This window comes from Neopsephotus bourkii, unplaced genomic scaffold, assembly GCF_033783945.1.
Source record: "Neopsephotus bourkii isolate Nb327-2 ecotype Australia unplaced genomic scaffold, CSIRO-AGI_Nbou_v1 NB_1292, whole genome shotgun sequence".
In the NCBI taxonomy this organism is placed as follows: Eukaryota; Metazoa; Chordata; class Aves; order Psittaciformes; family Psittacidae; genus Neopsephotus; species Neopsephotus bourkii.
In genome coordinates this window covers 8,670,878-8,694,678 of record NW_026901776.1, presented here as the reverse complement: position 1 = coordinate 8,694,678, position 23,801 = coordinate 8,670,878, and the positions used below count along the sequence as shown (strand labels likewise).

The window sequence follows — 23,801 nt, the reverse complement described above, 5'->3', positions numbered from 1 at the left end:
GCTTCATGAAGATACAGGATTACCATCTAAAACAAACAGTCTGTTGGTATAAGTCCCAGCTATCTGACACACACTCCCAACGGGCACCTCTGATCTATCTTCCATCAAAGCCTTATGGAAGAAGCTAAAAGATGAGGCATAAGAAGAAGGATGATAGTACAAGTTACCTCTCAGCAGCAGACAAGCCATGCAAGACCCACCAAAGGCAAGTGATATTAAAGCAAAAATGGAGAATACCTAAACTGGACCACCTGGTTACCGGAATAAGTTTACAGCCTGGTAACATGATGCTTCAAACCTTTACCTGCCAAATTACAAAAGCCAGTGCAGGAACATGGTCTGACCTCTGCATCCCTAGCAGATACAGATTTGAAACAATTCCCTTCCCTGCACCCCACAGCTGACCTGAACACCAACCTCCACCCCTGGTACAGGAGTCACTTCCGAGTCGATCCAAACAGAGAAGCCACTCCACAACACTTTAAACCACCCCTTGCCCTTCCTCTCACTGGAGACTCAGGAGCTATGGCAGGAGTGTAGCTCTGGCCTCCGTAACAACTCCGTAACACACAGCAAGCGCTACCTCTAGATTCACCTCCATGCCAAACCAAACCAAGCTCAAAAGGAATCAGAATCACAGAATCATTAGGGTTGGAAGGGGCCTCTGGAAATCATCTTGTCCAACCCCCTGCCCAGGCAGGGCCACCTAGAGCAGGTTACACAACAAAGTGTCCACACGGGCTTTAAGTATCTCCCGAGAGGGAGACTCCACAACCCCTCTGGGCAGCCTGTTCCAGTGCTCTGCCACCCTTCCTCACATTGAGGTGAAACTTCTTGTGTTTTAGCTTATGGCCATTGCTCCTTATTTTGTCACTGAGCACCACTGAGTCTGGCACCATCCTCCTGGCACCCACCTTTGAAATATGCATTAATTTTATATTTATAATAATTTATATGCATTAATGAGATCCCCTCTCAGTCTTGCCTTCTTTAGACTAAACAGGGCCAGCTCACACAATCTCTCCTCACTGGGAAAGATGCTCCAAGCCCCTGATCGTCTTTGTGGCCCTCCACTGAACCTTCTCTATTTATTCCTTGTCTTTCTGTACTGAGGAGCAGGTAAACTATACAGGGGAAAAATGCTGGGTAAAGAACAACAGACTCCGAGCTCTCCCTCCCCTCAGGTGTCGTGGGCGGAGAAGAACGCGTATCAAAATGGCGCCGGCAGAGCCCGCCTTCCCTCCGGCGGAAGCGGAGTGACGGCAGGCGACAGCGACAGCAAGATGGCGGCGCCTAGCCTGCTGCGTGGGGGGTTGCGGCGGTTGTTCACCGGGCTGTTTGGCAGCGGTTGGACGTCGCCGCCGGCCCGAACCCTCCGGGAGGGTGAGTCTGGGGGTTGGCTCTGCCCCGGTCCGCTCTCCGCTGTCTCACCGCGGCCGCGAGAAACGGCTGTGTACGCTGTATTTCACCCTCTTCCCCGCCCCCCCCATAATACTGGTCCTGTTAGTCTAAATGAGTCTCATTTTGCCCTCCCGTCTCTTTCTTTTTTCGCAGTCGTGGAGGTGACTGAAGGCAATACGACCACAGTAAGTCCCTGCACCCCTTTTCGTCAGTAGTTGCCCTTGCTGTCCCTTCTCTGTCCTTCAGCCTCCTGTTGTGCGTGTCTGTGTCCACCAAGGCCTCACTGCAGTGCCCAAAAGAATAAGAGGATAAAAAGGTCGCTTTTGTGCTTGAAAGACATCAGGGCAACCTGATCTATTTGAAGATGTCCCTGCTTATTGCAGGGGAGTGGACTAAATGTCCTTTGGAGGTCCCTTCCAACCCAGATCATGCTATGGTTCTATCACAGGGTGTGAAAGGAAAACCAAAGTAGGAGTGCATTGCAAATGCAGGTGAGCAATGGAGGGCTTGGCAGTCAAAGGTTAGGGTTGTCACCCTGTTGCTGGTGATGGGTACATCCAGTTAGAGTCACCCATAGTGCTAAACCCCTCCCTGTACTCTGGGAAAGTTGGAAGCCCTGAAAAGAGGCATTCAGGACCCAAAATGCAAGAGACATTTCTTCAGATGCTTGCTTCAAATGAACTTTTGAGAAGAGTTCATTTTTTAAAGGTGGCGCTTGGCATCACTTTGAGTGCAAGGAGGCATGAAGGAGGTTTGTCTTGTGGCTTTGTCACTTCACCCCGTGCCAGGAACACTGTGGTGTCATACGATGTCTCTCTACCAGCTTCATGCCCCACACAGCTTGCCTTTGCTCTGTGTTGTGTTTGTACCACTGAGTATGCCATAGTGACTGTAAGTGATACAGAGTTTGCATCTTGTAGCGCACTTGGTTTGGTGAGGAAAAATTTTCACTGAAAGGGGTGTTGTCAAAGGAATGCCTTAAATACTAAAGGAAAACTGCTCCTGAAAATAAAACATAAATTCTGTAGTAACTGATAAAAAAGAATATTTTCTCGGCTACGGTTTAAGGTGAGAAGGAAAAGACCAACCAATAGAATTAGAATTTTACTTAACAAGCTGCAGCAGATCAGATGGTGTTCATCAAGTGAATTTTCATTTTTTATAAGAAGTACTGAAATTTGGCGGAGGGTGTAGGAGTGGAGAGTGCATTATTCTGCTCACATTATATATGTTAGTAGCAGTCTGTGCCTTAGCTGGAGACAGGCAGCACAGGTACTTTGAAATGTGTAAATACAAGAGCAGAGCAGGAATTATTTGGGAATAGCTAGAAGACAATGCACCTAAATGCTAATCTGTATATACATAACACTAAGGACGGGACAGACATTTTTGCTTACTAATGAAACAGGCAAAACCTGATAGATCATGCCTCTGAAGGTCTTGAGTTTCCTTGTTACATTTGTTAGTGGACGTTGTCATATTGGAAACCTAAATGGAGCATGCTGCTTGTATTTTAGTTATATAATGTCTAATAGAATGTGGTATTTAGCAAGATCTCAAAGACTGTCAACAAAAATAAGGTGAAGGTGTGAGCTGGTGTAGTGAAAAGTCTCTTTTTTTTTTTTTCTCTTCAAGTGCCAGATTACTAATCTTTGCCCAGAGACCTGAAGAGAAGTGCTCACAGTCATGCACTGAAGTCGTTTTAACAAAAACAAGGGGGGGAGTGCACACACCAGTACAACCTATACAGTAGATTGCTGTACTTTGCCCTCAGCTTCAGGGGGAATGCATATTATAATCACAAAGTGCCAATACATTAACTGAGGCTTGAAGTAAAAAAAGTATGCATTGCAATAGCAGAGCCCTTTAGAAAAATCATTCTCCCCGGCTCATTGTAGAAGCATAAGGGACACTTTCTACTGTGTAATATCCTAGCATCAATCTAGGATCCATCAGTACCCATACATGAGGAACATCTCATAACAAATAGTGCAAATTGAGCAACCAAAGGGCTGATACTCTTCTTGGCATGTCCTCTGTTCACTCCATTTATCCTACCAACTCTACATCAGTCTTTCTGAATCCATCTTTCTATGTTCATCTTTGTATGTGTCCTTGCTTTTATTAGTATTGAAGGAAGTGTTTGACATGAACCAGATGAGTGAATTTCAGAGAAATCTGTATTTTATCAGCATACTGAGAATGTAGAGTCCCTGTATTCCCTCTCAGTTCTCTCACAGAAGAATAAAATCTGGGTAGGTTAACAATATGAAAATCCTCAGTAGCTGGGGAATAATTGCCAAAGAACTGTACATTGAAATTTATCTCAGGAAGAAATGATATTGACATTGTCTTCTGAATCTTTATCCATTTCCAAGATGGAATTACAGTTAAATTAAAGTCTGCAGGCAGACTGGCAAGAATCAAGACCGGATACACTGGCTTCCCAGAAAACTGGCTTTACTAATTAATAGAAAATTAGACACTGGCCTATGTTTTATATTCATAGTAAGTTTTTTGGTTTTGTGAAAACTGGCTGTTCTACTTGTGGGGGGAGGAGTCTTACTTAAAAATTGACAGTATTTTTTCTCTTTGAGGTAGCAGAATGCTTGAACTACATACAACTTATCTGTTGCCATTTTGCCACCACTAGACAAGAAAGACAGAAAACCATGGTTTAAAAATAATTCTGACGGTTCAGCTGGATGCCAGTTTCCCATGCACAGTTACAGAAAACATCATGCTTTTTTCTTCCCAGGTTTTCAGGCACAGAAACTGATGGCTCAGTCTAAATCAGCCAGCTTTTTTCTTTAAAGTAACATTGCATTCCACCCAGGGTTTGTTTTTAAACCCTCTGGTGCTTGCACTGTTTGAGAGTATCATTTGGTGTTCAAAATCTGGTTCTAATCTTGCCTTGACCAGAGGAAGGTTCCAGAATATTTTGGAGGAAAAAGAAGTGGCTTAGTTTTATTGTCTTTTCTGTCTCATTCATCTGCAGTTTGAGATAGCTCTTGCTTCTATTCATAAGCCCTCAAAAAAAGACAAGTGCACGTGTAGATAGGCTTCATATTCCTAACATCTACATTTAGAAAACATATTTCTCAAGTCCTTCCCCCACACACCTTCTACATCTCTGTGTGTTACTTTGGAGAAAACGTTGAGTGTTGGGTGTCACCACTTCGTAGTGATACAGAAAAGATGACAAAATGATCTTTGATGACAAAAGGAATTGTTCAGAGAATTAAACTGGATTAAAAAAAAAAAAAAGTAAACATCCACAGACATTTCCTAAGTCATTTCTTAAATTTAACTTTTGTCAAGAATTTTTCCTGTTGGTGACTTACAATTTAGCAAGCCCCTGTGTGTTTTCATCACCTGCAGTGGCCATCTGCTATTCTGTGACATTCTTGTATTCCCAGAAAAAAATCTGGTTTAAAGCTTTTGGCTAAAAGGCTGCTAAAAGGCATGGTGCTTCATAGGAGTACTGCAATAAGTGGAATTCAGGGAGATATGGGAACTTCACACTGACTGTGAACTAGTTTACATTTAGTAAATCATATACGTAAAATTACAAAATGGTTCTCTGTGCCCCTTGGATTTGTTCTTCTCCCCATAGCCTGCGTATATGCAAAGTGCTTGGTATGTCTACAGGTAAGCAAGTTGAATAATGCAGATACTCTTCCCCTTATATATACACAAGAGTGGTCAACATGTTGTGCACTTGATGAAAAATATTCCTCTTGTCACAGGTGCTGGTAGAGGTCTAAACGATGCCTGATCATTTCATCCTCTGAATTGTTTCCTAGATCGAAGGGAGGATTATAGAGGATAAAGATGCTGCAGCACCAACTCCTCCAAATCCCACTGGCCAGTGTCCCATCTGTCGCTGGAACCTGAAGCATAAGTACAATTACGTGGTAAGTTTAATGAAAGAGAGTTCCCCTGTTCTCATCTCTCTTTTGCTCTGTGCTCTATCTCTGCTGCTTTTTGACTTAACAAAAGCTTCCTGAACACTAACTGTTTGCCTTGGCTGATGGTATTCCCGGGAAAAAGAAGGATGAGCTCATATCAAATAGAAGGTTTGGAATTATACACACGGCCATCTGATCTGAGAAGGTCATATATCTCTTTTGTGCCCAGCTGCTGCCTTTCAGCATTGCGCTTCCAGGAGAATCAAACTGGAATGCAACATACAGTCAACTGATAAAAGGCCTGTTCCAACTCCGGAGAGGCCAAAAGACTTGAGTAGATCAGTTATATATCTTCAAGCACTACCATTTCTCACTGAGTCACCGTCTTTTAACAACTGGTTTATATAACTTTTAAACTCTTGATGGATATGAAGGAGAGCGTATGGGTTTACATCCCTTGCAACATCAGAAATAGGTTTGAGTCAAGCTTTTTGCAGGAAATGCTAATGAGAAGTTTATTAACTAATGAGAGGATTACTAAACTAAATGCAGAAGATGGGAGTGAAATCCTCTAATGCTTTAAAAGAAAAGCATAATAGTCAAGACACTTTAAAGTAAGCATGAGATACAAGATACAGAATGTAACTTTACAAGAAGTCATTCAAACACAGTTTACAAAAGGACTGAGTGCCCTCCTGGCAAGCTAAAAACCCAGTACTGGAATTAGAAAAGAAGAAAAGCAGAAAGGAACATGCTGTTAGTAAGATAAGGCAACAGAAAACTCAAAATAACTTAACATCAATAGGATTAGGGCAAGAGAGATATAAGTGCACTTGAAGGAAAAGAAATCTTTGTGAGAAAGTCCATTAACGAGAGTAGAGGGGACTGAAAGCCACATTGGCTGCAGAATGACTGAGCTGCTCACATGCAGTCCTAGGACATACACAAAAGAAAAATGATGTTTTAATATCTAGGTAGGAATAGCAATCTTGCAAATGTAAACCAACAGGAAAAAAAGATACATAAATAACTTAAGTATTGAATTAGGTACTGACCAGCAGGCCTGAGTTGTATATAGCCCAAGATTTTAAAGGTAATCAGCTAAAAAACACATTATTTCACTTGCAGGATTTTGGTTTTTTGTTTAAAAGCCTGACAAAAAAAAAACTAAACCTAAAGAATCACTAAATGGTTTTACAATAGCAAGTGAAATCCTAAGTAGCTGAGAGAGGAAGGAGAATGATGCTGATGACTGCCATTTGGTAACTCAGACATTGCGAATTCCAAGTAAAATGGTGTCAACTAGGACTAAAAAGAACCTGTTGCATGGGGCTAATTATGACTCATGAATTATGAAGAATGTGAGTACAGCCATGATGCCAGATAAAATACTTGCAGTTACTCCAGGAAGGTGAAACAACAGATGGGAGATGTAAATGAAATACTAGTTTACTATCTTTCAAAGCCTGTGTTGCCGAAATAAAGTTGTTCAGGATCTGAGGGCTGTCAGTGGTTGACTCGGGCTGGATGCAATATTAAATGGTGAAATAGACTGGGAACAGTGGAGTATTTAGTGTTCTCTGGTCTAGTTTCTCAACAGTCTGGGAAAGCTAAAATTACAGCAATTTGCAAATGATACAAAATCAGGAAAAATAGCATATACCATTAAGGTATGGAAAGTGCGACAGGAACAGATCACATTTGTTTTATTTTGCTTGTGTGTGAATGTAGCAGTTTCTTGCAGCTCTTTCCTCCTTTGTGGTTGCTGAACTGTGTTGTGATCAAAACAGACCAATCACACTGGAAAATATTTACGGTTAATACATTTTTATGCGACTTCTAAATGCAAGGGGTCAACAGTTTCATTAAATGAGGTAGTTCTACAGACTTCCAGAGAGCATTCCGTAAGTCACATGTTAACAAGTCCAGAGAAATTACAAACTGATGCTCAGGGATGAAATAAGCTATAGGAGCAGATTAAATCTCGAAGGAGGTGATCCTGCCCCTTTATTCTGCTCTCGTGAGACCTCACTTGGAGTATTGTGTACAGTTCTGGTGTCCTCAACATAAAAAGGACAAGGATCTGTTGGAACAAGTCAAGAGGAGGGCCACGAGAATGATCAGGGGACTGGAGCACCTCTCATATGAAGATCAGCTGAGAAAGTTGGGGCTGTTCAGCCTGGAGAAGAGAAGGCTGTGTGGAGACCTCATAGCAGCCTTCCAGTATCTGAACTACCTCTTCTGCTTGAGTAAGTCCCTTATATGTTTGACAGGTTTTCAGGCTTTTAAATGTTAAGGTGAATAAAATACAAAAGTACTGTCTATTCTTCTTTGCTGCAGCAGTGATGAGCAGCAGAAACTTGAAATGCTTAAATAATAAAGTACAGGCATTTAACTGTGTGGGTAATTAAACAGTGTCACAATTTACTCACTGGTTAATTGTCCTGAAAGTCTGTAAATTGAGAACAGCTATTTTTGTTAAAAGGTAGAGCTTAGTTCATACAGCATAACCTATAATCTATGCTTGGTAAGAGATCATAATAGGTGGATCACAGTGGTTCCTTTGAGATTGATAAGCTGAGATCAGTCAATTGCACAGAAGGGAAAGTGTGAGCTTTTTTGCTTGGGATGCTTGTAATTGGACTGAATGAGGCACTATGAAAAGGGAAGTGTTGAATTAGCCCCTGAGGGAGCTGAGTAATATGACCTCACAGGACTTTCCTTTTGTCATGTGCAACTAGCACCGTCTAAAGTAATGGCATAATGAGTTACTTTGGCTGTCAGAGAACTGGGGGACCAATGTCTCCAAAGTTATTAATCAACTGAACAGGCATTGTGAGCCCTAGCAGATCATGATTCTAACCTGCAGCTGTGGCGTGGGGGGCTGCAGTTGTCCATGCCAGTTCAGCCCTTAGTCTCTGCTGAGGCTCAGTATAGCAGAGCCCAAGGTATAAATGCCCATGGTTTGTGGTCTGCTTGGGTCTGACCATTGAAACTGAGACCTCAGTTGATGTATTTTTTTTTTTTCACATCCATTGGAGATTAAAAAAATAAAATATTTTGGTCCTTGTCAGGATGCAACTGGGTTGAAACCTGCAGTCCTGTTATGAAATGCCTGGAGAATGGTGTATGGCTCCCAGGGGTAAGGGAGAAAGGAAAAACTAAACTCTTGTATAACTGGAAATAATGAGTGGCAGACTCGTCTGATACAGCCCAGTAATAAGTTGGCTACACAGACAGAACTCTTTGTGCGGTAAATGAAGGTTTTAATGAATTGCATGTAATCAATCAAGGATCCTGTGTTTCAAAGCGCATGCAGATATTAAAACTCAGAGATGCCTCTGTATTTTGGTTGCCATCTACTCACAAGAACTTGCTGTACATAGTGTTTCATTTAGCAAGTTTATCCAGACCTTTTAGAGGTAAAGGCTAAACTTGTTTTTAATTTTCCCCCTTTTCCACTTCAAACATCATTAGTCTGAGTAGGCAGTAAATATGTCATCTTGCTTTGGCAGCAATTAGGGGAAACCAAAGTGCAAGCTTTGCCTGTTAGCCCTAGTTTAATTCAATCCAAGTTGTTTTCATCAAATGCTGCAGATTACAGGGCTGGGAATCTGGGTCCAGCCTCGTGGGAGCTGTCCAGTGATTAAAGCAAATCCGTGGTTATAGGCTTGGCTGTCCACGAGCACAAAATGTGAACTTCATGGAACATGACGGTACCATGAGAACCTGCCAGATATATTTTTTTTGTTGACCGCTCTACATACTTGTTCGCTTCACTCCACAGCTGCCCCATAAAATTGGCTGTACCTGTCTGCTTGCTCCCAGTGGTAAGAGGCATCTGTGTGAGTACTCTGGGAGCGGCACCTGGCCTGTTGTTAGCTGTAGGGATCTTCAGAAATGAACCAACCTTCTGTCAAGTGTGCAGCACTTAAAGCCAAACAGTGTGAGTGTAATTTGGAGCTGCAGCGGCTTGGACTGGGTGATTTGAGTTAAGAAATGACAGCCACGCAAGGGTGTTGATCTGGTGGTGACACTGTTGGTCAGGCATGGTAGCAGACAATGGATTTTCCTGATTTTTTCCACAGGGGTGAAAAAGACTATCTCCCTTTGCTTCCTGCCTCCTGCATTTGCATGGAAACACTTGATAACAAGCTTGTGACTCCATGAGGCGTGGTAGTAATATGAGAAATCACTTGGACCACACACACCCTTCACAGGAGCCTGTGGCTAACATAGGCTTTCATGACTGCAGCAACCGGAACAGTCTCAAACTTGCCATCAGCTCCCTTTTTCTTCTTCCCCACAGACTAATGAAACAGTCTAGTAGAAAAGTCTAGGAAGTGTTTTACTTTTTAGGCACTTGGCACTGAACAGCCCATTTGCACTTGAGGAAATGATAATGTTTTTGCTAAATGGCAAATTGAGCTGTTAGTGATTTGGAGAATTGCTAAAGATGAGGGAAAAAGGGGATGGAGACTTCCCCTGGTTTCCTGAATCCAATCCACTGCATTTCAGGAGTGTCCAAGTCAGTGCCCTTGGACTGTTTCGGCTGGCCTCCATCCGGTTTCCACCTGTGCAGCCAGCACCAGCTGGTCCTCTGGTTACTGTTCTCATTGGCAAGGCCATGTGTTAGCTGGGCTGAGGACACTTTGCTTCTATTTTAACCATAGATGGCTTCTTAGAAGCTTGCTGCTAGTTTCTCAGCTGTGCTTTTCTTGTTCTTTTGATACACCATCACACTGTATGTTGTTTGATAAGTCATTTTTTATCAGTGAGAAGTTGCCTAACCTTCTGTATTTTCGGAGGCGCTGGATCTGAAAATCAGTCTGAACACATTGTACACAAGTGGAGGTAGAAAAGAGGGCAGATAAGGCTAGAGGGAAGTTGTCTGTCATGATGTGAGGGTGGGATTGAAGGCAAAGAGGAAAAAGAAAAAAACCACAAAACCCACAAACAAACGAAAACCATCTAAATTTTGACTGCAGCACTTGTATGACAACATCTGTCGGAACTGGTCATTACCAGAAAGCCCTACTGACTTCCAGCAGCTCTCTTCAAAGCTGAGCTGCTCTTTTGCAGTGGAGGTGGATGTATAATTCCCAGATAGCTAGGTTTTCTGAATATTCATTTTATATCCACTTGTGTTTGTTTGCTTTTGCAAGGGCAGTAAATGGAGGTAGGAATGGGCTGGGGAGCTCTTTGTAAAAGAGCAAAGATAAGGGGGTGGGAGCAGGTCTGTGACTCTCTGAACAGCAGGCAGTCATGGTAACCCCATGTGAAAAGCAGTAAGTACTCCTTGTTCTTGCCTGTTGCCCTAGACAGAGGAGGTGTAAAATGCTGATGTACCCAGTTTGAGTTCTCTTTCTGTCAGGGTGCTCCCTGGCAGGTCCCTTCCAGCCGGCACGTAGCCTCCGCATCGTCCAGCTACCTCAACTATCAACATGTTTACAACAGCAGTGAAGAAGTAAATTCCCAACCAGCAACAAATCTGTCCACAGATGGGGAAGAAGCAAGCAGAGAGTCTCCAGAGGCTAGTTGGACCAATTTATGCTAATGTCAGCATGTCAAGGGGACTTGCCTGCATTGGCTTGAGGGGTACATTTGCACTTGTGTGTGGAAGTGGAGAGCATGTATATAAATGCTGAGATGTTCTGCTGTGTACAGTTAATGGGACACTTGTCCAACAGCTGTTGCTGCTGTGTTTAAAAAGTGGTCATCCCAGCCCTGTGATAGTATCTGTAGAGATTCCTTTAATTTTGTTTTTATTAAGAGTGATTTATGTTTCTAGAGCTCTTAATTGGAAAGGTCAACAGCAGTCTAATCTAAATGATCCTCAAGTCACAGACAAACACGCTCCACATGCTGAGTGCTCCTTCCATCCAGCATGGCTGTAACAGCCCCACCTAATGCACGCACAGTTGAAGGACTGAAGGCAGCAGTTTATCCTGTTAGGTCTTTCTCATCAGCACATGTTCTCTTCTTACAAAAAGCTTCTTCATGCAAGATCTTGGACCATTTCCCTGCTCTCCACCCCTCCAGAGAGACATAAGGGAAGTTCCACCATGGGAAACTGGATGAAAGTTTGAAGAGTAGATAGCAGAGAACAATCCTGCTCTGAGGGGACAAGGAGGGGGCCAGAGGTGATCTAACGTATCTGTGACCTTTGGGACAGCAGCTGTGATGGCATTTCAAGTTGTGTAAACACTGTCCATCTGTAGGACTTGTGTAACCGTGTCTGAGTACCTAGGACAACATTATCTTAGCTAGAATCTTGGAGCAAGTGACAATGAAGTAGCAGCATTGCGAATGACATCATGTGTTTACACTGGTGAAGACTCAGACCATCTGAGTGACCTTATTGAGCTAAGCTGGCAGGCAGAGTGACAGAAAGCAGAAGTCACTTGGTGTCAGACTGCAGCCAAAATGCGTAGGAAGGAATCATTGTTTTGTTTTGCTTTGTTTTGAGTTGTGTACACAGTGGGAGGGTCAGCACAATACCTAAGAATCACAGCAGTTAACATAGCAGTAGTACTGATGGGTTTGCCCTTCTCTTGGTCCCTCAGGATGTCTTGCTGCTGAGTCAGTTTATCCGTTCTGATGGAGGGATGTTGCCACGAAGGATCACAGGCCTTTGTTTGGAGGAGCACAAGAAGATTACTGTCTGTGTGAAGATGGCTCACCGTGCAGGTACCTAGCCTCCTCCTAAGACAACCCCTTATTATGGGGTACCCATAGAAGCCTTTGATAGGGGTCTCCTGTCCAGTTAGTGTAGCTCAGTGAGATGTCATTCTCCAGTCACCCATCAGACTCATTATGGTCCAAGAGCTGAGACAGGATGATGGACCATAGGCTACTTGTTCCACTTTCTATATGTCTTGGCTCCTGCTATGGCAGCAAACGCTTACCCCCTGCAGATGGGTTTGCCATTGCAGAAACATCTGACAAGTGGCATAGTTCCTAATAACTAATGGTTAGATACCAGCATCTGACATTACTTGATTTAGTGTAAGCTTGACATACCCTGTTAATAGCATGGTAGCACCTATCATCTGCCATGTGAAGCCTTTTTTATTTCATCCTGGGAGTAGGACCCAGGTTAACACAGACAGGAGTATAGTGCTGATCTTTATGCCTGGTACCTGAGCTGTATCCATGTTAAATGGGCTGAGAATTTTAATGGTCAGTTTATCATCCTAGAGATGGAATCTGATTTGACACTAGTGCCCTATGTCTTCTCAAAAGGCCTATCTAGTGAGCCCAAGTGGTTGTGTCTTTAGTGTGCATTTCCTCTCTATATGCAGCAAAAAATCCTAGCTTCTCTTTGGGTGGGGTTTCAGGTTCAGCAGTGACTAAAGATAAAATACCCTTTCTACTGTACTTGAGTTTTTGTTGTGCTGTCCCAGTAGGGACCTGGGTCACTGGGCTTATGAGGTGTAATGTAACTTCTGGATTCTCTAGAGGCAAGAAGGAACTGCAAAATATTCTCATGCCTTTCTTTTTCTGTTTCAGGTTTGTTGCCAAACCACAGACCTCCACTTCCTGAAGGGCATATTCCCAAGAAACCCAAACTCAACAGGTGAATAGTCTTGTCTTTCCATTGACTGGAAAAGGAAAAGCAGTTCCTTATAACAGGGTAAAAGATGCCTCAGGCAACAGGACTCATATGTCCGGCTGGAGACCAGTAATGAGTGGTGTCCCTCAGGGATCAGTGTTGGGACCGGTCTTGTTCAACATCTTTGTCGCTGACATGGACAGTGGGATTGAGGGCACCCTCAGCAAGGTTGCCAATGACACCAAGCTGTGTGGTTCTGTTGATACGCTAGAGGGAAGGAATGCCATCCAGAGGGACCTTGACACGCTTGTGAGGTGGGCTGATGCAAACCTCATGAAGTTTAACCATGCCAAGTGCAAGGTCCTACACCTGGGTCGGAGCAATTCCAGACACAGCTACAGGTTGGGCAGAGAAGAGATTCAGAGCAGCCCTGCAGAGAAGGACTTGGGGGTGTTGGTCGATGAGAAAGTGAACATGAGCCAGCAGTGTGTGCTTGCAGCCCAGAAAGCCAACCGTATCCTGGGCTGCATCAAAAGGAGCGTGACCAGCAAGTCGAAGGAGGTGATCCTGCCCCTTTACTCTGCTCTTGTGAGACCTCACTTGGAGTATTGTGTACAGTTCTGGTGTCCTCAACATAAAAAGGACATGGAACTGTTGGAACAAGTCCAGAGGAGGGCCACGAGGATGATCAGGGGACTGGAGCACCTCCCGTATGAAGATAGGCTGAGAAAGTTGGGGCTGTTCAGCCTCTAGAAGAGAAGGCTGCGTGGAGACCTCATAGCAGCCTTCCAGTATCTCTAGGGGGCCTATAAGGATGGTGGGGGAGGGTCTCTTCATTAGGGACTGCAGTGACAGGACAAGGGATAATGGGTTCAAACTTAAACAGGGGAAGTTTAGATTGGATATAAGGAGGAAGTTCTTTAAGGGTGGTGAGGCACTGGAATGAGTTGCCCAGGGAAGTTGTGAATGCTGCATCCTTGGCGGTGTTCAAGGACAGGTTGGACAGAGCCTTGGGTGACATGGTTTAGTGTGAGGTGTCCCTGCCCATATCAGGGGGGTTGGAACTTGATGATCTTAAGGTCCTTTCCAGCCCTAACTCTTCTATGACTCTATAAGTGTACTCATAGCATTTCAGAGAAGGTCGGCCTATCATCATACTCTGTCAGTCTTTTAAGGACAGACCACATCTCATTCAGACCATTTATTCACACAGGATCAAAACTGCCACACATGTTAGAGTCTGCCCTTCTTTCGTCAGTTGCTCTCACCTCCACATCGCTAACACTCAGTAGGGCAGTCACAGCACATGGAGTAGTTGAGGTTGGAAGGGGCCTCTGGCGATCATCTGGTCCAAGCTCCCTGCTCAAGCAGGGTCACCTAGAGCAGGTTATCCAGGACTATGTCCAGTCAGGTTTTGAATATCTCCAAGGATGGACCTTCTGCAGTTCTCTGGGAAGCTGCTTCCAGAGAACCACCCTCATGTTGAGACAGTGTTTTCTTACGTTCAGGCAGAATTTATTGTGTTTGAATTAGGATGCTGGGGAAGGACTCTTGATCAGGGACTGTAGCAATAGGACAAGGGGTGATGGGCTTAAAGTGAAGCAGAGAAAGTTCAGGTTAGCTAGAAGGAAGAAATTCTTCACTGTGTGGGTGGTGAGGCACTGGAATGGGTTGCTCAAGGAAATTGTGAATGCTCCATCTCTGGCAGTGTTCAAGGCCAGGCTGGTCAGAGCCTTGGGTGACTTGGTTTAATGTGAGGTGTCCCTGCCCATGGCAGGGGGGTTGGAACTAGATGATCTTAAGGCCCTTTCAGCCCTAACCTATGAATTTATGCTGTTGCCTCTTGTCTCACTGGACACCACTGGGAAGATTCTGGCTCAGTTGTCTTTACACCCTTCAGGTATTTCTAAACATCGCTAAGACCCCTCTGAGTCATCTTTTCTCCAGGCTGAGCAGTCCCTTTCTCTTGCCTTTTGGTGCCTGGCTCCCAACAGCAGTGGAGTGCCCAGGAGGGGTACCAGCAGTTAGTGTGGGGCTGAGCAGCCAGCAAGGGACTATCACAAGCCTGTTCTCCCCTGCCCCTTACTGTTCCCCCCAGTCAGCAATTCACCCTCTGCCTGTCCTTGCTATGCAACAGGGTCTCTTCCCCCTCCCCAGCCTGAATGGCCCCTGGCCTTTGGTGGGTGAAGGGAAGGCCTGCGTCCACCTCCTGTGCTGCACCAGGACTTCGAGGTGCTAATCCCCTGTTTATGACCTCACACTCTGTTTCCATGGGGATGTCAGAGCAGTTTATGAACCTTGCATTAGCAAGCTGTGGGGTTACCAGGGGATATGGGGCTGTTGCTGGGAGAACTTAGGCTGCAGGGCTGGGGAAGGCTGGAAACTCCTGCATTTCAGGTCTGCATTCATTTCTTCAGTGGGGATTTAAGGCAAGCTCTTGGAAAAGGCCCTTGGATGCTGTCAGGCTATGTACTAGCTATCAGTGAGGATCAAATTAGAGGAATCTACATTTGATGGAACCCGGTAGCCATCAGATACTTTAGCTCTGAAAACTTCTTCCCTGTGTCTTACAACAATTTGTGATGCTTTAGCAGCTGTGTCTAGCAGCTGTGGGGTGGAGTGCATTATCTAGTTAGCATTCACATAGCAACCCTGCTTAGCAGGTTGAGACAGGAAATGGTAAATCCTTTATCGCTGGAATCACACCAGGACTCCAGCTATAGTGCCCTGACTCTTTTAAGTTGTTCCATAGACTTTTAGTGAGAACAAAGAACAGATACCTCCGGATACATTGTATGTGCAAGTAGGTGAGCTACACTTCCAAAATCAAAGAGATTTAACTTGGAGATTAGTATCCAACCTCCCTATTATATTGCTACTTCCCTACCCCACCCTTGGTTTTCTCCTCCCAGCAAGTGAATGTAGCAAGCGAAGTGGAAGCAGAGTTTAAAAAAAGAGCAGAGCTGTTGCTGAGGAGATAGAACAGCATTGAAATAGGAAGCTTTGGGGTCTGGCTGGAGAGAAGAGAATGGGATCAAGAAATGAAAGTTTTTGTGGTGGGGCTGGAACTAAAACAAGTGAGTCCCAGAGCCAGGATAATGTGTAGGGATACTTCAGGAGTACTCCCCTCGTCCCCTATGATACTATCTTCTCAGCCTGCTGCAAGCAGAAAGCTGTGCAGAATCTTGGCCACTGAAGTTCAGTGGGAGTTTTGTGCATAGCCCCACCTGCATCTCCCACAGTGTTCTGTGGAATAGCAGCTGACATCACATAAGACAGGAGAAACATAGCATTGCATGGGGTTGTTGTGGCCCAAGTGCAGGACCTGGCACTTTGCCTTATTGAACCGTGTACCATTGTCCACAGCCTGTCCAGATCCTCTGCAGAGCCTTCTTACCCTTCAGCAGATCAACAGTCGCACCCAACTTGGTGTCATCCACACATTCACCAAGGGTGCCCTCAATCTGCTCATCCAGATCATCAGTGAAGATGTTAAACAACACCGACCCCAGTACCAAGCCCTGGGGGACACCACTAGTGACCATCCACCAACCAGATGTGACACCATTCACCACCACTCTGGGCTCGGCCATCCAGCCTGTCTTTAACCCAGAGAAGAATCCACCTATCTAGGCCATGATCAGACAGTTTCTCCAGAAGGACAGAGTGGGAGACAATGTCAAACGCTTTACTAAAGTCCAGATAAACAGTGTCCACAGCCTGTCCCTCATCAGTGGGGCGGGTCACCTTATCACAGAAGATCAGGTTGGTCAAGCAGGACCTGCCCTTCATGAACCTGTGCTGATTGGGCATGATCCCTCTGTTTTCCAGCATGTGCTTTTCTCTCCAGTCTCACAAAGTTCTGGCTGATGCTCCCTTTTGCCAGGCTTCTTCCAAGGTTATGTCAGTATTTTTGAGAGCAGCTTCTTCTCTTGCCAGAAGAGGGACAGATCACTCAGATGGAAAACCTTTTTTGTCTCTGCTCTTCCCCGTGAGACACTGTACAGGTCAGCGGCATGAGAAGAACCCTATGGATCCTAAGGAAGTGCATAAAGAAGGGCTGAGGAGCTGTGTTAATGTATGCTTTTAAGAACACCAGAAAAGCTTCTCCTCAGCTTTTCCTTGGCTGCACTTGGTGGCTGTCTTGGCCAGAATGTTTGGCCCCTGTCATGGTCACCTTGTTTAAAGTGAGCCTGCTTCAAATACAAATTGTCTGGCATGCACTAGCTAGCACCTAGCTGAGATTAAAACGTAACATGGCACCATATGGAACTATCAGCAGACTGTCTTAACAAGGGTCAGGAGTGCTGTCCTGCTGTTGATCTAGTGACGTGAAGTGTGGATTTATCATCCGAATGCCTCTGCCTGCTCTGCTCCTCCAGAAGGTGCTCTTGTGGTGCTTATTCAATGTTCTCCAGAAGGCAGAATCCCTGCTTTATTTTCTGAAGGGGTTTTATTGTCTCCATTTTATGAACTTTGGGCATTCCCTTCTACATGCCTCAGATTTCTCTGCAGAGAGGTAAGAATTTCTTTGCTTAGCGCTGGGTCACTTGGCAGCTGGCTCCCCTTACCCACCCCATGTCCTGATCCTCTTCCTACCACTAGAATGGAAAAGGAGAACAAAATGCTTTGGGATGTAGTGGCCTGCAGATTCCATCTTGTTCTTGGTCTAGCACAGTATGGAATTGCCTATCCACAATGTAATTTTAACATAGAGGATGAGATTGGGAACTGTAGAAGGTGTAACATGAAAGTGAAATGCTAGTCTGAGCCAAGCTGTATGGTCCTGTGGGTGGCAGGAGACATATGAAAACACCTTGTAGTCAGAATTCAACTGGGGAGTGCTCTGCAGTGCTCTCTTCTACCCCCTGTAGTTGTGACACTGTCCAGGTGAGACTTGCCATGGTATTTCTTATTTCTTGGACTTCAGTGCTTTGACTTTTTCCTTTCTGCCTGATTTGGTTTTGACAGTGATAGCTCATGAGTGTTACCACTTAACTGCTTTACTATGGGTGCTTTTGAAGAAATATGGCCATGGGAATACCCCTGTCATCCATAAACTCTTGAGTCTTCTGTCCTCTACCTCTCTTCTTATCATGTGTCTGCAGAACTAGACATGGAAAACTAATGAAGTTACCCCCAGTTAATGCAGAATTACTTCCTACCGTTCATTTTCTCATGTTTGGCCCAGTCTGGGTCTTTCACTGTTTCCAAAGGATGATTCCACAAGCAAATTTGTCTTGCAGCCAAGAATTGTTCCCTCATCCTTAGCTTGAATTCTCCCTTTCATAACCTCCTGCTGTCATTTCTGCATCCATTTGTGCTTCAGCCGGACACGTTCCAGTGAAGTGCTTCAGCAACAAAATATTTTCACTAGCCCATGAGGCTGAGGAAGTTGTCAGGGATTTTCACTAGCACTGTGCACAGTGACAGACTGTTCTCGTATTCCAGAGTCGTGTGTGTGCAGGCCACCACCAGAACTGTTTGGGAAGCGGTCAAGCACAGCTGCAGGTCAGACTTCTATCCTTGCTTTCAGGAACGGAAACCTGAATAGCTCAGCAGTTTTCTTCCCAGCATGGAAGCTGTCGCATGGATAGTGTGGACTCACACTCTATCCAGAACAGTCGCTGAGTTCATCATTTAGATGAGGCATGAGTTCATCATTTAGATGCTCTCTTAATGTGAAAATAGCACTCACTTTCTTTTGGCAGGTCCAAAATATTGATTAAAGCAGTTGTTCCCTTTCCAAAAGGGCTAAGGGATATTACAGGTTCCCTGAGTCTGAGCTCTGTCAGCAAGATGTGCTGGAGTACTTATTATGGAGTACTTGATTTTGAGTGCTCAGTTGCCACTGCATTTTCTGCTTCCTGCTGGAAGAACAGAACTTGGCAGGGACAGTATCCAAGTCAATCCCTCCTCCATCACCTAAACTGAAGAAGTTGCTATGTGTTAGGAGAGAGGCAGTTCCGTATGAACTCCTCATGAATTACAAAGTTCTCGGGCTCTGTGGAAACCTCTCGTCCCTAGGAGCAGAATCTGGTTTCACTGCTATCAGTGTTTCACTCCAGCAACATGTGGTTTCTCTCATCTGCATGGAAACTGTGCATAGCATGTGAATTCAAAGCAAAGAGCCAGAGCGGCTGCAGGTGAGCAAAGCCAAGAGGTGTCATGGGAAGAGATGTGGCAAGGAGGAGGCAGTCTTGCCAGCACTTTGATCAAGTGCTTCCTGCAGTCTGTAGCCCTCAGCCTTCTGCTCTGAATCCAAACAAAAGCCAGATTGAGAAAGTTCAGTGAGGGTTCATTAGTTCAGCCTTGAACTGCACCAACACGGCCTTTGCTTGGGCTGTGTGCAGGACTGCAGTTACCCCATGGGTAGGTCATTTCCCTTGCCAAGCACGTGGAAGCCCTATGCCTACTACTAGGGGTTAAGTGGCAGCCTCTGAGTGGGAAGGCTTTGGGGCCCTCCTGCCTGCTGAATAAATGGACTCGGACATGCCACAGAGATTATAGGCAATTGCAGTGACTGCAGGTGACTAACCACAGGTGTTTCTGTCCTGCTTATATCTTGCCTTTTCCCATCAGGGAAATCCTACCAGGATTCCGATCCCTGATAGAGCATGGATTCCCATGCTTTATCCAAACTACTCATTTGTGCAGCTGGAGTCTAGGATTCTGGTTGTTGCCCAGGATTCTATGGTACTCAATGGGAGAAGCAGAACCTGGAGGTGAGCTGCTGATCCCCTAGACAGGCAGTTCTGTCCCTATTTGCCCAGGGTGAGCGCTCTGTACACTGAGATAACAGGTTAGGAGCCTGTGGACCAGCTGCCTTTGGCATCCACATGGAGGCTCTGTCCTCACAACCCTCAGCAGGTTAAGCAAATTCAGACCATCTGTGAGTGTGTGTTTTTAGGTGATTATAAAAACTCCCCAGGACAAACAGTGTGGTTGAATACAATGGAAGGTTGGGTGGCTTGGCTAGAAAAAGGGGTACGCTACCTTACGTGTACATCAGAGTGTGCAGAAAAGGCCTGTGTGCTGGGCTTCAAAGCTCTTACATGCGAGTTTTGTGGATTGTTTTTACTCTCAGGAAAAAAATGAAATAAATCTGTGGCACAGTAGGAACTGGGGTTAGTCAAAGAGGAAAGGCACTTTGTAGACTGACTGCTCCCCGGCGTGAGGCTTTTGCTACTGCTGAATCAAGGTAAAAGAAAATTCAGAAAAAAGGGAAGAAAAAAGAGGCAGCAAACAAAATAGGACAAGTTTGAATCTGGGACAAAGCAAGTATTAAAAGCGCTAAAAGCAAATGTGTTTCAGGAAGGGAAAGCATCCAAATGTCTGTTTCAGCTAACAATGAAAAGCCCCAGCCTGCAGTCCCCAAAGGAAGCCAAAAGCCTGGACCAGAGGGCTGGATTAGACCTGCTCAAAAGAGAAATAACAAAAGCTTTAAAATCAGGCCATTACTAAATCCTCCTTCCTATGCAGAATTGGGGTGTGCACTTCCAGCCCCCACACAGAAACAGAGGGATTTCTTAAAAAGCCACTGTCTATCTAAACCTGCACACAGCATTGATGTGTATCTGACATTCACACATTCACTTCTCTCCCAGTGAGATCATTTAGTATCATGGGAGCACTTTCCCGTAAGCGTGTGGACACGTGACCAGAACTGCACTTGGCACATTGATACATTAAAACAATTTGGGGTTTTTTTTCCTCCTTTGCTCTAAGTTCAGTTTTGCAATACCAAAACTTGCGCTACGGACCTCTCTCTGCAGCAAGGGCCCCATGTGCCCATCTAATACCCCTACAGCTTCTCCCAGAGGAGCTTTGCCATGGTTCTTTGCCAGATTCCAGGCTGGGACCTGGGTCTGGTCTCTCTGAACTCTCCTTGCATGTGAAATCAGAGACAGGAGAGTCTCTCCTGCTTCCTGTCCTGGTGGTGTTATGTAAGGGATTCCACTAATGCACTAGCATAACATTAAAGGTCAAAAGGGACTAATCTAATGCATGCATAGGAGAACAAGTGGCTGGACCTTGCTGCATACTGGATCCTCTCCACTGTTGCTTCTAAATGTTTTAACTGTCATAAACTCCAAAAAGCAAAAGAAAGCATTTCAGAAGGGGCTTTATTTCTATGGCAGGAACCTCCAAACGTGATTCATTTTTCAATCTGAGTTGTCTGGGATCGCTGGGGAAGGAAAGTGCTAGGGGAATGGGCTGCTGTTATATAGTCTGTAGCTGCCTGGCATAGCAAGCTTTCTCTGTAGTTCTCAGGAATGTGCCAGATGCATTCAAACAAATGCATTACATGGTCTCTGTCCAAAGTTCTTAATATCTCACATTTGCGCAATGCAAATAAAAGGTAACAAAGCTGTTTGGGGAGAGGATGACTGATGGAGGTTACATTAAGACCATGGGATTACTCAACAGAGGCATGCAAACATCCCTGGACAAAGTTTATCAGTCTGTTCCAAATTCTAATTTGTTGGAGCATTGTTTGTGCAGATTATGCTAGGGTTTTACTTTGGATCTTTATTGTCTGAAAGACTCCTCTTTCTCTAAGGACCTCTATTCCCCTCTCTACTGGTAGCAAAAGATTTAAAGCTTAACAAAACTCCAGGCCACCCAGCCACAGGGTAAGATTTCCAGTAACTGATTCTGGATCTGAAATCCCCCGCCTGTTTGCAAAGCCAAGTCTAAAACTTCAAATGGTAAAAGCAGAGGATATTTGCCAGACGTTGCTCTTCCCAGAGATTTGTAGTTGTGATGATAATTCCGTTCTCATACCTCTTACACTGTAGGTTCTGGCTTCCTGCACCAGCAGGCTGCAGTAGTATTGTACAGAAAATACCGAAGCAAGTTTAGACATACGGAAATACAAGACTAGGCCAGAAATCCATCACATGCAGGGAAATAACCGATTATCCAACAAAAGTAAAATTAATCCCTTTTTAGAGACCTTTTTTCTCACAGCGCTTAGCCTTTGTAATTAGTTTACCTTATTGAGGCCAGCTGTTGAAATAGCACCTCCCATAGAGGCTGGATGCATGCAGGCTTGGACTTTGTTGCAATGAAGGGATTTGGCACTCCAGTTTAGCTACAGGTAGATGGCTTGCCAGCAGACTGGAGACTACACCTGATTTGTTTTGTGAGGCTGAAAGTAAAGCGAGTGCTGGTGAGTGCAATACAGAGGTCCAGCTTAGAAGTTCCAAAACAGAGATTCCTTTCCAGTGGTCCCTTCTGAATGGAGCTCTGCTCACAGTTATTCTTTTTATAAAGAGGCATGTGGGGAGGCAGAGGCAACAATGCCTGCTCCTGCTTCAGTCAGAACCTTTTCTCAGTGATCAGTCTCAAACTGAAATGTGTTTGTATTGTTTCGACAGGTATCTGACCCGCTGGTCCGTCAGGTCTGCAAAGCCCATCTGGAGGAGGGGCCCCAAGTGGTGCAAAAAGCCCTTCCCAGTCGGACACCCTTTGCTGAAAGATAATGTCAAATACACACAAAAGCTTCTCTGTTTAAACCACTAGTGGCCAGAACCAGCATAGCCAGTAAGCACAGCTGTTTTCCGCTGTTCTGCTGTTTTTGCAGGTTTGTCAGTACCTCCAACTTTATTATTCCAAAACCTTATTAGTATTGTCTGCAGTGTGAATGAGCTGCAGTCTGCTCCTCTAGGAGAATACAATATTCAGCAAAGCAAATGTAATGTGCAGAATGATTTGGAGAAAGGAGGGGGCAAAGGTGCTTACCTCAAAGCCAAAAAGGGTCTGAAGGCTTTTGTTTCATTATGGTCCACAGCTGGATTTGGAAAAGGATGTTTCCTCCTTTTTCCAGCAGTGAACAATGATTCCCCATTAACCTATATTTCAACTCAGATTTGCCTCATTTGGGCTTTTGTGCCTGGTCTGTGCTTCACTCCTGGATATAGCAAATACAGAACGTTGACATCTTTGATGACTTGGCTTGTTTTTTCCCCCTCCCCCATTCTATTTGCCCTAAATCTTCCATGTCAGCAGTACTGCTGCTTCCTGGGATCATTTGGGGCTGATAATGTGCATCATTTTCCATCCTGTAACTAAGAAGTGGCACCATTTCTCTCCCTGTACAGTACATATATGCACCATCCACCTACTGACTACTGCTGCTTGAAAAGTGCTACTTACAGGCCTGGTATGAAAGGCTCATTAAATTTATCAGGGTCACAATTGCCTTTGGCTCCTTTCTTTGATAACTGCCTGGGGGCTACAAATCAACACAGCTTTTTTATGTACTACTGTGTCACTTAACCTTGTACTGCCTTCATCAGAATCATCTGCCAATACCTGTTGGCATGGACAGGAACAAAAGTAAGGGTAAACCCTTATTACCCAGGAAATCAAATTAGATCGTAAAGGCTCTTTTTAGCCTTTCTTGGTGAAATGCAAGCCCTACATTCAGCCCTGTGAGCTGACCGAAATCTTTTTGCTTTGGGAGGCAGAGCCATCACTTCATTATCACAAGATAAAATCTCTGGCTGACCACCTCTCTTTTATGAAGCTACAGCCCCTCAGAAAGGAAGAGATTTTTCTTTCTCCTACATACAGAAGTTACTGTGTCTTCTAGCCCAGATAGCTCTGCAGAGTGAGCTTTACAAATAGAAAAGTCACTGGATTAAATCATGCTTTGAGATGAACCTGAATGAGCACCTTTTCCAAAAAGACCGGGTGATGCAAAAAAACAGTTTGGGGGTTTTTTCTACAGTTTAGTGCCATGAGCTGGAAAGATCCCTCTAATTTTGGTGAAACCTAACATCTAAAAACCAAAATACTCTCTTCAATATGCCTTTCTACAGTTCAGGGTTTAGAACAGTATGCATCAGCTTTCCATGCTGACTCAAACTCTATTTCTGTTTGTCATTCATGGGTGGCAGCTGGTATTCATTCATGTTGTCTCCAAA

General features: G+C 44.7%; 1 protein-coding gene across 1 annotated transcript; it reads left to right on the top strand.

Moving 5' to 3' along the window:
* The first annotated feature begins 1,173 nt into the window (after nt 1-1,173).
* On the top strand, nt 1,174-22,810 carry MRPS18A (mitochondrial ribosomal protein S18A). The gene is made up of 6 exons (XM_061365946.1): nt 1,174-1,383; nt 1,555-1,586; nt 5,208-5,318; nt 11,879-12,002; nt 12,825-12,891; nt 22,251-22,810. Exons 1-6 carry the CDS (start codon nt 1,284-1,286, stop codon nt 22,393-22,395), a joined length of 579 nt encoding a protein of 192 aa, XP_061221930.1. The 5' UTR covers nt 1,174-1,283; the 3' UTR covers nt 22,396-22,810.
* Nucleotides 22,811-23,801: the final 991 nt, after the last annotated feature.

What these genes read in the sequence shown, in the direction of transcription:
- MRPS18A (XM_061365946.1), top strand. Translation starts at nt 1,284, where the DNA reads ATGGCGGCGCCTAGCCTGCTGCGTGGGGGGTTGCGGCGGTTGTTCACC. An exon ending in CTGAAGGCAATACGACCACA is followed by an intron (nt 1,587 to 5,207) that starts GTAAGTCCCTGC and finishes ATTGTTTCCTAG; the next exon opens with ATCGAAGGGAGGATTATAGA. An exon ending in AAGAAACCCAAACTCAACAG is followed by an intron (nt 12,892 to 22,250) that starts GTGAATAGTCTT and finishes TTGTTTCGACAG; the next exon opens with GTATCTGACCCGCTGGTCCG.